At 38.3% G+C, this 15,231-nt stretch overlaps 1 protein-coding gene across 7 annotated transcripts in view; it reads left to right on the top strand.

Moving 5' to 3' along the window:
* dyrk4 (dual-specificity tyrosine-(Y)-phosphorylation regulated kinase 4) overlaps positions 1-15,231 on the top strand; it is a 35,230-nt gene that overhangs the window by 2,212 nt on the left and 17,787 nt on the right. Inside the window, exon 1 of one of the 7 annotated variants that reach the window (XM_058768046.1) lies at positions 4,209-4,508. The exons of 2 other annotated variants lie outside the window; for them this stretch is intronic. In XM_058768046.1, the coding sequence (XP_058624029.1) occupies positions 4,455-4,508 (54 nt within the window). In that variant the 5' untranslated portion in view covers positions 4,209-4,454. Of the gene's footprint in view, positions 1-4,208; positions 4,509-9,818; positions 10,036-14,053; positions 14,792-15,231 lie in introns of those variants that run through there. 4 more of the 7 variants (XM_058768042.1, XM_058768043.1, XM_058768041.1 and 1 more) reach the window with 4 other exon arrangements.

Genomic DNA, 15,231 nt, shown 5'->3' with positions numbered 1-15,231 from the left:
TGCAATTATGTTTAGTGCTGTTAGAAACTACAAACTTTATTTTCAATATACTAATAAGCAGCAAGTTCAAAACAGCAACGCTGTTGAGATATCAATCTCATACGCATCTTAGTTTCATATCCAATATGTTGACTAATTTGGATTTGGTGTCTGATAAACTAAGTGTTGGCAGGCCCTAGACCTCCCACCGAGCGTATGTTGATGATATAGCCATTATCGTGATGAACTCCTCACCCGATAATGTTTCTTATGGGAGCTTACTGCGCTCCTGATGATATTGGATACTTCAAATTAAACCTGGCAATTCACCTCGGTTGTGTCAGGGACCAGCGGGTTTCACCCTACACACTTGATTTACACGACAAAACCGTCCAGTGTTTACACATTCACACTAGCATACATAAGTGTGCAAGCTTTAGCAATCGACATAAATACAAACCAGGGAATATTTCCTAATTACACTCTGAAAAATAAAGGTTCCAAAAGGAGGTTTTCACACCAATGGCATCAAAGATCCATTTTAGGTTCCCCAAAGAACATTTAAGTGATCAGTCTTTAAACCACTCTTGAAATAAAGCTTCCAAAAGGGAATTTTCACAGCCATATAAAAGAACCATTTTTTATTACTGTGAAGAACATTTTAAAGGTGTAGTATTTAATATTGACAGCTAGCATCTGAAATGGGTACTGCAGTACAAATTCAAAATATTGGTTCTCCCGCCCCCTTCTCCTCAGACTCAACACTCATGGGGTTTGCCAGATTAAGGACACGCAACAGGAACGAGCGCAACTGACAATAAAAGGCGATGCATTTTAATGTTCTTCTGGTCATAGAACTTTTTTAGATGGATGACAAGACGTTTTAGGTTAAGTAGAATCTGCAATCTCTGACCCAGTTCGTTTGCTGGCTTCCATGGCTGCAATACGCTATGTTTTTCCACCAACTGGCAACCCAGGGTGTCAAAATACTATTGGGTAAATTGGCAGTGGGCGGAATCACACAGCCCGAAACAGAAACAGATATTAAGTAGAGTAACTGTTTTTAGCATTGTTTTCCAGTGAAACAAGTATGTGAATTTAGGATATTTTCTAATTATCTGCATACACATTATGGTATTTTTATGCTTTAGTTAGTACATTCAGAAAATTACCTTTAATAACTTTTGTACAATGTAAAGATTCTATGGATATTAAGGGTTCTTCATGGAACCAGCGATGCCAATAAAGAACCTTTTATTTTTTAAGAAATGTATACTAGCTTCCCCTCTCTTTCCAAGCCAACATAATGTACTAGTATCAGCCAATCTGAATTATTGACAGGCAGTTTTTGAATGAAAGTTTTCTTCGGCCCTCTGGATCATCCCTAACCATGTAAACGGCATGCCAACAGCCTATCTTTCCTTTCCTCCGCAATGAGGTTTCTGCACATGAGGGTTTGTAACAGTACAGCTAGCAGTAGGTTGCCCTGTCTTTGACCAGCGTCTGTTATCTGTTCCATTGTTTCAGTGGGCTAACATAAGCCCCGTCCCCTTGCCTTGCAGAGGACACAGCTCTGCGGACAGCTGGGTTGCCCCTTCACCCTAACTAGTCATAATAGGATTTGAAGGGGATTTACTAACTCAAGAGTCTCTTTATGAGGCTGTATCATTATTAGAGTAAACTTCACTAGTGTTGACACTCAAACTCAAATTATAAAAGCACACAACGAATCTCTGTCTGACAATATTGAGTACAAGGAAAGATATTACATAATAGCAGTTCTGTATTTGAGATGCCTCATCTAATCCATCACATTATCAGAGGTGTATGTTTATAAACAAATATTGGAGTTACATCATCATATGATGGTGATTATGATATAATGGGATCGACTGTTCCACTACACTGGTGACGGAGCTGTTGTCACGCAGACAGTGCTGATTAATCGCGTGTTGATTAAGTCTTGACATGTGTCACAAGCCGACATAGAGTTGCGTATTTGCCAGAGGTGTGCATTTCCATATGATGCAATATCGCAAACCTGAAAAACATGAGTGTTGAACAGGTGAGCTCTCTTAATTTGATGAGATGCTTGGATTACAGTGGTTATGTCATCAACTAAATAGTGATGATTTATTGTGGTTTTAAAAGGGATATTGTTTGATTAACATAGATCTCTTAAAAATGGTTCCCAACAGCACCAGATTCAGGTCATTTGGTGCTAAACAGAATCTCTAAATGTTTGCGAAATTCACAGAATGCAACTTGCTTATGGCAAAGTTTTATTCATTAAGGAGTCCTTCTTTTGAGTCGAATATATTCAAAGGATTGGTTGAACTGATTCACAAAACTAGTCTGTCTGATTCCAGTTGAAACTGTCCCCTCGAGAAAACAAAATGATTAAATTGGAGGTGAATTTGTCTGAATTTGTAAGATTTGACTTGTACAAAAATGTAAGACTTTTAGTAAAAAATAAAGCATGAATGTCTGCCGCTAAACTTAACCCTCAGTGGGGCTTAAACAGATTGTACAAAAACGTTCGACTGAGATTGTTAAGTCATACACATTTGATACCAATTTGCCAAAACGTAAAATAGTTACAGGGATAGTTCACCCAAAAATAGAAATTCTGTCATTAATTACCTACACTCATGCCATTCCAAACACGTAAGACCTTCATTAATCTTTGGAACACAAATTAAGATATTTTTGATGAAATCCGAGAGCTTTCTGACCCTACATACACAGCAATGCAACTTCAACACGTTGAAGGCCCAGAAAGGTAGTAAGGGCATTGTTAAAATAGTCCATGTGACATCAGTGATTCAGCCCTGGTTCATGTTTATAAAGACATGCATCATCCTCTGCTTGTAAACAAGGCGCCACACATCCAGAACACACTCGCATCATTCATAGTACTCTTGTGAACACGTCTTGAATGTGTCAGTTGCATTGCACAGACTGTTTCAGTAGATTTTGTGTTATGTCTGTTACAAAGGAAGATCACCTTGCCCTCTGACCGATGTTGTCACGTGTGTGTCTGTGTCTGTACTTTATGGTTGTTTTAAGGACAGTGACATAACAATTCTCAGCTTACCTGTGTGACAGAAAACTCCTTTGGCCGCCAATGGTCTAATGCCACAGATAGTGTTTAGTAAACAGATAGCTCTTGAACTACCCACAATGCACCATGTCTTCAAAACTTCTTTCTTTAATTGTGTTCATTCATATCACATAAAATGTATATGTATTTAGTTATATAAATATCATATTATATTAATATTATATAGATAAAAAACTGCACAAAATGGTTAAACTGAAAATTTACTCACTCTCAGGCCATGCAGGATGTTTGTTTCACGATAAGAACAGATTTGTAGAAATTTAGCATTACATCAGTTGTTCACCAATGGATCCTCTGCAGTGAATGGGTGCCGTCAGAATGAGAGTCCAAACAGCTTATAAAAACATCACAATAATACACAAACGACTCCAGTTCATCAATTAACATGAAGTGAAAAGCTGCATGTTTGTAAGAAACAAATTTATCATTAAGACATTTTAACTGTAAAGATAGTCATAATCCATAACATTTTCTCCAGTGAAAAAGTCCATCCCCTATTGTCCTCTATCACATCAAAATCCACCAACATATTTGTTTAGAGTTGTTTTGCTTGTTCAGATAAAATTACTTTTCACCGAATAAAGCAATATTGTGGATACAGGGGCCGGCTGCATAAAAGGTTAAGACTAGTCTTAAAAGTTAGTCAGCTAATTTTTTTTCCTTAAGACTAGTCATATTTTTTTTTTATTCAGTTACATAAAAATGTAGATTAGTCTGAGTTGAATCCAAAAATAAGACTGATTACCCTTTGGCTAACTGCTAGTTGGTCAGACTAGTTCTTAAGACACTGTCTTAACATAGAGACTAAGTTTACGCAACTGGCCCCAGGACTCATCTTTTTAAACAACAGTTTGAAGATAATAATGTTTTAATTATGAATTTGTTCATTACAAACACAGACGTTAATTGAAGCACTGGAGACGTATTGTGAATTTTTGTGATGTTTTTATCAACTCGCATTCTGACGGCACCCATTCACTGCATAGGTGAGCAAGTGATGTAACACTAAATTTATGTTTACCTGAACGTGACACTGACATTATGCAACACGTTTCTGAAGAGCACAAGAATGTGAGTGCAGTAAAACCAAACCTGCGGATGGCATAAGATGAGCGCGTGGTGGCCTGACTGCACCTGCTTCCATCACTCAATGCCTTATCGTCAGGTTCCTTTGCTGTGTGAGCCAAACATGTCAGCACCAGACACCAGGCTTACTGGCTGGAGCTCTACAGCACCCAAACAGCGTCATCGCAGCCCACGCTGTAGCTGCCGTCCATTCTAGGACTGGATTTGTTATTTAATTCGTTCCCTGGATTCACCCGAACACTGTTCAGCATTGCCTGAGGTAGAAATGGGCCCGAGGGCAGAATCAGCGAGAGGGGAAGGAGAAAACAGAGGAGAGAAGGTAAGATATTGAACAGGGTGATGAAAGACTACGGAAGAACACTTTATATAATAGGCAGGTATGTGATGCTGTAGTGTCAGATGGTTGTGAATCCTTTAGGGCTCAGAATTTCCAAATTGCGATACGTCATTTTAGACAAAAGGACAAAAAGAAGAGTGTTATTATGTATTAAGTGTGGGTCTATTCCATGCAATTATAGATATTATAATAATATAGATTAAGTCATTTATTTAAAAAGGAAGGCATAAGTTGTGCTGATTTCATGTGTTTGTAATTCAGTTTAAGATAATATACATACTGTACATAAACCATAGGGGATATTCTTTTTGCAATAACAAGGTAGTCCCTTGCTTGGTGTTTCTAGGGTGTGAGGTTTCTCCCTTCACCCAGGCAACCAGAGAACACTGCCGTAACTAGTCTCTTGAGCTTGGTTAACTGATGCCCATAATTCTGTAAGAAAAACATCTTTACTGGTAAACTGCATAAATTATGGTCAAATGTGAGAGGGATGGTTTTAAAGTTGTTATGTGAGATCTTCATTTGTTAAGTCTAGGAAATGTCTTCAAGGATGTGTCATAGCCTAGAAGTGAATCTGCATATTTATATCCTTGATTTAACACTCAAGTTTAAGATCGCCATTGGACAGCGGACTGAAAAAGATGCATTAGGTTCAACAGAGGACAGAAAGCTTGTACACTCATTGCTCAGCTCACCCCTTCAATAACTATATAATCTATAAAACAAACACACTAAATGACTATATAACTTGCATTAGCTTTGGACTGCATTTCGTAACCTGAGTGTTTGGACTGTATGTGTTCGAAACTTGAAAGCTCTAACATTAAAAATATTTCAAGTGCACAACATCTAATTAATGGCATCCACCATTAAACATTTTTTATGTTCTTTAATTTCTCTCAAGTGCTTTGCATGTGGATTCTGCGTAATAACAGGAATATTTCTCAAAGCAGGTGATTGTCTTGAAATGTATTGGTGAAGGTGGTAATGAATTTGTACACAAATGGTGTGCTTTTGTTTGTTTTTTGTTGAGTTTTTTTGGCATTCTATGCCTTTATTTTGACAGGACAGTCATTAGACAGGAAGTGAAATGGGGTAGTAGGGTTAGGGTTAGGGTTAGTGAGCCGTGACTCAAACTTGGGTGAGTCGGGGCACCCGAAGCGAAACGGCGCTACAAGTCGGGTTATTGTCACCAACCACAAGTGGTGTTTTGATGGCTGTAGCGATAAAGTTTGCCCTCGCCGATTTTCTTGCAGTTATTTTAGAAATATAACACCACTAAAATTCTTACTAGATTGAATATTTAAAATATATTTTACTTGATTTAGCTTGCAAGCAGTCTAAAGTTAACATGATGTGTTAGACCGCAAAATAGCAAAAAACATGTCTTGAGTTTTTGTCCGCGATGACTGCCCACAAAACAAAGATGTCACACGACCGGTGTAGCCCGATTCATAAATAAAATACTCTTTTGAACTGGTTCTTTTAACGAATCCTTAAATCTCAGTCAGCAGTTCGAATCAGACTGTTGAATGTTTTACATTTGGTTACGTTTGTCTTGAAATGTTTATCTATACATCAAGTTGTGTGTACTTAAAATTTGTTATTAGTGTGATTGTATACACAGTGTAGAATTTATATAGTGAGGTGTGCCAGCTTTTAATAACTTCAATGTTGGTAACTTGTAAACTGTTTAAGTATTTAAAATGTTGTGTAGCTTGTAGCTACACAAGTTTAAAAATAGCTGCTGAAAAAAGTTGGGTCATTTTGGAACAATCCTTAGCCTAGACAGTACATGGGGCATCTGTGCTCAAAGATTCAGCACATTTAAAGTCTAGGTCAAAGCCAAAATGAAATCCCTGGCAACAAAAGCAAAGCTGCTCAGAGTAATTACTGTAGATGTCAGCTGTAATTTAAACATGAATAGATGTTGAATGTTATCATTGCCATCCTGTCCCATCCTCTGTGTGTGTGTATGCACATGGGTTTGTGTATTTGTGTGTGATAGGGATTAGCCCATGTGGGGCCTGGCCCAGACAGCTGACCTTGATAGATAATGTTACTCATGCTGCCCATGCTGGCACAAATGAGTGGGACATTGTCAGTCTGTCTCTCTGCCCACTCACTGAACGACTCTACTGTTGAACATGGACATGTGTAAATCTCAAGCATCATTATCCACTGTATTCATGAGAGATTGGAGTGTTGTTCTTATTCATTCATTCATTCATTTTTTTTTTAATGGTGCTTGCTAAGATTTAGAACTAGGGTTTGGTGGGTGAATTGTCCTGGGTGCTAGTGCTACGAATATGAATGACACAGCAAAAGACGAGTGAAGAGTCCCATAGATCTATATTACATATCATAGAGACTTAAAAGTCGGCATTGTTGGTTTAAGCAACCAATTAGAACACTCCAGCAACCACATAGCAACACCCTGGCAACCTCCCACATCATCTTGGAAGGTTTTGCACAGGCATTTAGGAATTTAAAAGTCTTTATGAGTATATAATATTTAAAAGTGTATCAATAGTACAGGTTACAGTGATTTCATTAGCATCCTGAAAGCTTTAGCTGTTAGAGAGTTTGTATGGCAAATCACTGGCAAGTGGCTATAAATGCATCCTTTAAGTAGTGCTGTTACAGCTACACATATTCAGGTCGACATTTTTAGACTTTGTGTCAAGGCTTGTTCTGTTTTTTAATAATCTCGCTGAGTGTTGCGTTTTTTTAGTATGTTACGTTAAAAATAGTCCAACTTTTAAAAGTCTATTTACATGCTTCCTTAAGACCTTCCTTAATATTTAGCCTTTTCTTAGTAATATTATTAAAAATTACAATACTACACTAGGTCACCCAACTGACTATTTTTCAGTTACAAGACTGTTTAATTATATTAGTGCAAGCGCAGGCCTAAATTGGTCATCAATATACTTGACCTGTTAAAATAGACTGCCATCTGTAGTTTCAATAAGACGCACATATATATGGTCATGTGCAAAAATAGCATCTTAGCAAAGGTGTGGACTTTACCTCGACTTTATCTTTTGGCTTCCTAAACGTGTCACATGTGGTTAATCCATATAGCCTCTACTCTGCAACACCTGCTCAATTGGATGACCCTATTCTCACCTGATCGACTTATATCCACTTGCTGATCACTACATATGCTTAACTTGCATATCTGCCAGCTAGGTCATTAGCCATCAGTCTGTTGCATTCATGAATATATACATTGTTGAACATTTGTAATATCATGGGTGATACTGACTTTGTAGCCACACCCAGTTTGCACCATCAATATAAGTAGCATTAACACTAGATTAGATGAGCTAGAAATAGGAAGGCTAGAAAGTTTGTTCTCATAAGGTCTAGCATCATTTGTAGAAGCCACTATATTTGATCTAATGTATACTAAAGTTTGCATTTGTAAGAGTGGCTTAGATGTAATTTTAGGGCAACAGTAAGTTAAAATCATACCTTTTCTTCCATGAGGATTATGACTATAATCCTCCAAATTCACTTTATTATCAGGAATTGCTTCTGTTCTTCAGTTTTTTTTTTTTTTTACTGCCACAACGATAACGTTTCTTTAGATTAAGAACTTGGAACTGAATTCTAAACAGTATTTCCCAACTGTATTCACAACTATATTGTCCAGTCTTGCTCCTGGAGGGCCACCTCCCTGCAGAGTTTAGCTTCAACTTTAATTAAACAAACCTGAACCAGCTAATCAAGGTCAAAAGGATTACCTGAAACTCGCAGGCAGGGGTGTGTTTCCCAAAACCATTGTTAACTAACTATAGCCTAGGCGTTAGTTCCACTGAACTCTATTGGTAACGACGGAACTCATGACCATAGTTGCTTTTGGGAAATGCACCCCAGGTGTGTTGACCAAGTTAGAGCTAAATTCTGTAGGAAGGTTGGCCTCCAGGACTGAGAATGGCAACCCCTGACATAAATTTACTGTTGATGTGTGTATTACAGGAGTGTCCAATCCTGCTCTTGGAGTGCCATCTTCCAGTGGAACAGGGGTGTCCAAACTCTGTCCTGGAGGGCCACTGTCCTGCAGAGCTTAGTTCCAACCCTAATAAAACACACATGAACCAGCTAATCAAGGTCTTCAGAATAGCTTTAACTTTAAGGCAGGTGTCTTGGAGTTAAACTTTGCAGAACGGTGGCCCATCAGGGGCAGGTTTGGACAACTCTGGGGTATTTAAAATACTTTACAAGAACTGATCTTAATCCAAATGATTCAGTGTTACCTCTGGAGAAATTTGATAGCATAGGCAAAGTTTTAATGACAGTTCCAAGCTCTTCTATTTTAAAACTCTTTTATTGCCAGAAGACCTGTAATGTCATAGTAGATTGTAACACGTCCACTTCACATTGAAAACCCCAGTGGCCATGTGATTAAGGCAACACATCTGTTACATAACCATTGAGTGACACAATTAAAGTGATATGTCTAAGGTCTTCCAAATGTCAGTTACAATGTAAACACAAAGTTGGTAAACACATTCCCATTCTCAGCTGATGGCAGGTGCACAAGATCCAATTTGTTCTCTCCTAAGTGGCGCTGAGAGATGTGGGTATACACGTTAGACTCCAAGCCCCCATGGGTGAAACAGTCAGAAATTTTATCCTCTATGGAGGCAAATGGCGGAGGTATCACTATGAAGGGCAGGGCTAGTTTTCCCACTCACTCTGTGCTGGAACAGGAGAAACCAAAGCCTATGTGTGCATGCCGGGAGATAAGATTTCCTCTCTGCACTTCACTGCTGTTTGTCAGCGTCCTGGGGGAATGTGAGCGGTGGAGGGGAGGAAATATCTCCGGCTCTGTCTCCAGGAGACGGCCTCTGGGAGGGAGGAGTTACCAGAAGTCCCAACAGAAGTCGCTTATGCTGCCCCTGAGTGGAGCTCCACTGTCAGGGATCGCTCCCCTGATGCTTCCCATAGAGGAAGAGGAAGATGGAACTGAGAGCCCCCACTGCTCAGCCTCCGGCTTAGGATGGCTCCCTTGTGGAGTCTCGTCCACACGTCACCAAGCTCTCCCCGAGCACCCCATGTAGCCACCCATTTATCCCTGCCTGCAGCACACATCACCTCGAACAGAGATATGGAGATGGCATGTGAAACGGACTCTTAGATCCAGAGCAGAGAGGTGAGTGCGACTACATCCTCTTCAATCCCAGAGATTGTGCATCTTTGCACAAGCACATGTCTGAAGAATTCTGAAATAAGGGGATCCCTTCCGGTTGTTCATTCTGGGCTGTGGAGCTCTAGATCGTCAAAGATCAAAGAAGTTGTTGTGGTTAACTTCAGGGCTCCTTACCGGCAAGTGGACATGACGTAGTGGGACTGGGGACTGAGGCCAATGGTTACCGCAGCATGGGGAAACCCTGCCATGGGTGGAGAAGGGACCACACCATCTTGCTGTGGCTTTGAGATCCTCCAGAACTGCTGGGGCACCCGACAGAGTCAGAGGAACAGGAGAGTTCAACCTGAGGTAAAGATTTGTGGAGTTCTGCCGGCAGAATGTGCTGTCTCCTAAAATGTCCACCCCCTGTAGTATTGCTAATGAATCATGGATAAGTGTACCTACAACTGTAGATAAGCTCGATTGCATTTCAGCTTCTGGTAACAGTAGATGTTTTCGAAAAGGCTTTGTTCACATCCCAGATTTTATCCTTTTAATTCTGTGTTCTGATTTGTTTTCTGCAAATGTGATATTTCAAATTCAAAGTGATTATTTCTCTTTAGTTTACAAGTCAGATAAGCTTCACATTGATTTTGGAAACATCTATGATGCCTTACAGCCTGTTGTGAACAGCTAGGTCTAATTAATGTGTTGCTTAAATAGATGATAAATAGAATGCTCTCAGAACAAATTAATATTTTTCTTTTCAATGCATAAAAGGTATTACCGAGCAAAATGTCCGTCCTGCTCTTTTACATAAAGCAGCTGGTGACAAGTGGCTGCACTTTGAGAAAAAGTGTACAAAAACTGAACCCTTAGGGCAGGGGTTCTCAACTCTGGCCCGCGAGGTCCACTTTCCTGCAGAGTTTAGCTCCAACCTTGATCAAACTCTCCGGCCTGTAACTTTCTAGTGATCTTGAAGACCTTGATTAGCTTGTTCAGGTGTGTTTGATAATGGTTGGAGCTCAACTCTGCAGGAAAGTGGACCTTGAGGGCCAGAGTTGAGAACCCCTCCCTAAGGGGTACAACAGCTTGTCAACTTGGGAAGTACCCTTAAATGCACCCCTAAAGGTGGATGATAGTACCTTGGAGTAGTAATATGTACCTTGTACATGGGTACTTCTATGAACCTTATAGGGGTAAAAAATTATGGTTCAGTGACGCCCCAAGCTGTTGTATCCATAAACACACGCATTTTTCCACGTTTGAGTGTGTCAAGCTCTAGAAAAGTACCACAACAACTTTAATTTCAGTTTGTTTCTCACTAAGTTATCGTATGTTTTCAGAAGACTAGAAAAATAGTGCACGAGTCATGGGGCTTGACAGCTGCAGACATACACTTTGTCTGGAAAGTCTAGATTAAGGGGAGTGGATGATAACAGAGTTTTCATTTTCAGGTGAATCTCTCAAAGACAAGCATTTTGGAACAAAGTGTTGAGATGATCAAAGGATTCCTGACTCAGCCTTGTTCAAAAAACCTGATCAGTTCTCTCTAGCATTTCCCTGTGCTGTATAAGGCCTTCGTAGTCATTAATTAAATACTTATGCTAATAAAGTCATTTACTAAATGGCTGATTTTAGAATGCAAATAAGTAGTCTATCACCTTTTAATCATTATTACATCCATAGCAGTGAATGTGTGAGTGTTGGTATTTACCTCACACGTTTCCATGACTGGTTTCAGTCACGCAGAGCTGTTAGTTTCTTAATAAAGGAGCCTTGAATGGGATGTTGGCAGGCTGCTGAGGATTGGGCTGGGAAAGAGGTGTCATGCATGTGCCCTCTCTGAGCTCCATTGTGCTGAATGAGCACTCCATCAGGAACAGTTCATCCCCATAGCTCACCATGATTACTAGAGTGCCTCTGTGTTATGCAACATAAACACTAATCATAATCAGGCCTCTTTCCCTCCTCCCACCACAGTGAGAGTGTTTGTTCTTCTGTCCCACACCTTTGTCTCTCTACAGATCTATCTCTGTCTTTTGTAGACAGTCTAGTTTGTGCTCTCAATGCAGGTTACAGCATAAAACGTTTCACCTAAAAACGAACATTGTCATTATTTACTCGACCTCTCGTGTCTTTCCAAACTTTACTATGGACTGCTTTTATAGTGTTTTTATCTTTTGCATTGGATGAACTGTTGTTGTATGGATCTATTGGAAAATTCGGTAACACTTTCTGTGAAGCCCATATTTATAATACATTATAAGGGTGTTTTTAAGGCATTATAATGAATGCATAATGCATAAAAAAAAAAAAATTATAATATATTATATCATCTTATGAATATTCATAAGAACAGTTTTAATGTATTATAATATTTACTTATTAGTGGTTATAGCTTTTAAGAGTGTGATGATTTATAACACACAGTGAACATGTTGCATCCAAGTTACAATGGATTATATTTCTCAGAGTTATAATGTATTATAAGTCTCATATCTTGCCACCTTTCTTATTCTACTTTACTTAAAGCCATCAATGACCACTTATAAGTATAGTAATAATAATAGTAATCATTTTTTTCTCTCAAACAGCCATAAGATCAGATATCAGATCAGATGAATGTGTAATATGACACATTTGCTTTGAACTATTTTTATTTTAATATCAGTTTGGTTATTTTGATGGTACCCTTTAGACAGCTGTTGTTAAGTAACTCTGCAACTACATGTCAACTAGCAGTCATTGGAGTATTAGTAGTATGTCTGCTAAATATATGCTGACACTTTAGATAATATGCAGTAAGATAATATGCAGATCTTAAATAGTGTCAAGATATATAGTCCATTATAAATGTAAAAGTAGATTTAATATGGTGTTCATTGTGTTATAAATAATCATAATCTTAAAAGTTATAACCACAAATGCGATGATTGTTTATAAGAAGATATAACATATTATAAGGTTTTTTATAATGCATTATGCATTCATTATAATGCCTTAAGAATACCCCTATAATGTATTATAAATATGGGCTTCATAGAAAGTGTTACCGAATTCTCCTTCAAAATTCTACTTTTACAATGAAAAAACAACAGAATGTGTGTTTGGAAAGATATTCAATGCATTTAGATATGCATTTAGATTTCAAAAATACTATAATAGGTATTCATAGAGGCATTCACTATGTACAGTATGTTCAAATCCAATCCAAATGCCATGAACTGTGGTTTGGTTATGCTAAAACTAAATGGGAAACCCTCCTCTTTTTCTCCATACTATCACTGATTTTCAGAATCACTATTGTTCTTAGGCCTAAATTAGTAGACACAGGCCGCCTTAGCTTGACATTTGAGAAAGGCGGTTCGATAATAAGCCTACATACTGAGTCACGTTGTATCAGATACAGTGAAAAGCTTCTGCCTCTGCCATGCTTGTTACATGTGAGCAGAGCCAGTCTATAGGGAATAGGTGTGAAAAAAAGTGTCAACTTGCTACCTTCTATATTTGCCATTTATGAAGGCTTGAAGTGTTTTGTATAGCTAGAATAAGTCAAACTGTCTCTAGTAAAAGAGACATTTAATGGCCATCTGATAATAATTCAATAGACATTACAAATGGTTTAAAAAGATATTGTTTTTTTTTTGTATATTTCATTAAACATAAATATATCACTAAAGCTCACAGCGATCAATTTTGCAATCAAGATGTAGCCTATCTGTCGTAGGCAGACTTAGGGGCTCTTCACACATTCTCACTTTCCCACTGTGAGATTTTTTAATTGGCTGGTCTACGGAAACATGCAAACTGATATTTTGTGCCAATGTCAACTTAAAAAAAGCTATTAAAAACTCATCTCACAACCCCAATATGAAGTTAGTACTCTGCGCTTCAATGATAGGAAAACGCCTTATGGCTTGAGGAACATGTTCATGATTTTTCTTTTTTTATATATATTATTTGTAATTGTTATAATGTTTAATACTGAGCATATATATTTTACTAGTATTATAATTGTGCTTATTGTTCTGTTATAATTATGTTTTGATAAAAAAAAAATACTTATATACCATTATTGTTTTATTTTTTTTGTAAGCAAAGGTGTCTCATATTGTGTGATCTCAACATGTCTGCCCCCACAATGGGGGACCACCTTTATATAGAATAAAATCGCTTTATTTTCACCGCTCAGGCTCAGCCTTAATGTTTCAACTAAACACATTTGTCAGCAGTAGGCCTACTATTAATTTCTAGGTGTAAAAAGTGACTTTTTTCACTAATGCAACTACACGATCTTCCTTTCAAATCAAAGCCCAGTTAATCACGGAGTTGATAAGGTTGAGTGAGGGGCGTTTTAAGCTCTTGGCTCGCCCACTGCTCTTCTGACATTTTGAAATACACATGGCTTTGGGAATGACGATGTACTGATAGGCGTTATTTAGTGGGGTCCCATCGTTCGTTGACAGATGGAAACTTAAAGAGAGAGCAGTAAACAGATAGTGGCGAAGGCGGTGCCGTTGCATACTCAAAGCTCTTGTCAAAGCGAGGAAATTTTGAGCGGAGGCACTCGCGGCAAGTAGGCTAATTTACACACTAAAAACTCATGCCTGCGAACCGGTTGTGTTATTAGAGGCTGACTTGTGCAGCTGCACATTCGGACATTGTGCCATAACTGTCCTGGATTACCACTTTAGGAGCGCCATGACTTGGCAAACAAATACAGTGTGCTAGGATGGAAGGAATATGGGTTCAGTGATAGGTAAGCGCACGTAAACAAATCTATATAGAGTGCAGGCAGGCTGGAAAACCTGAACAGGTGGACATACACGTCAAGAGTGGAGCAGACGGACAGCTTGCCTCTTTCCGTTAATCTCCTGCTGACGAAAGCTTTTCAACCCCTCTCCGCCTCATCGGGAAACACTTCATTTCGCGAACTTCTCGCTGCTATTTTCCAGAGCTGTTAGAACGGGTTCCGGTGTCTTACAGGATTCTTAAGATGCACATGCAAGTTTCCTGCTGGATTTAATAGCGAACGCGTTCTTTCTTTCTCATGCCTTATGACTTGGATGTGTTAAAAATCCACGTGTCAAAAAGCGACATGTTTCCTGAAATTAATAACAAGGTAATGTATGAAGGTTAGCAATTTATGCCTTCCCTCGCATGCATTTAGGATCACTCTTGTTAAAAGCTTTTCATCAAAACTTATATTTGCAGCATATTTATCTGATTGTGCTTGGATTGAAGTTTGCTGTTAGGCTATTATGAAAAAAAAAAAAAGTTTTAACATTATAGCCTACAGTTGGCTATGTGAAATAATTTATAGCTACATGTAGGCTATGTTTTTATTGGTACGCCTTTTAAAATGTAGCAATAAAGCACAGTTTATGTAATACCATAATGATATATCATACAGTTTATTGCTGTTATAGCGGTAAGTCTCCACTGTTCTTAAAAAGAAAAAAAAAAGGTTTTTAAATTAGATTTATTTTATTTCAATTATACGCATGTTAATTATTCTATATTGGTATTACTTTTATTTTTTACAAACTGTTTTATTTTGGC

The sequence above is a fragment of the Onychostoma macrolepis genome, chromosome 25, assembly GCF_012432095.1.
Source record: "Onychostoma macrolepis isolate SWU-2019 chromosome 25, ASM1243209v1, whole genome shotgun sequence".
Taxonomy (NCBI): domain Eukaryota; kingdom Metazoa; phylum Chordata; class Actinopteri; order Cypriniformes; family Cyprinidae; genus Onychostoma; species Onychostoma macrolepis.
This window is presented reverse-complemented; position numbering and strand designations above follow the sequence as displayed.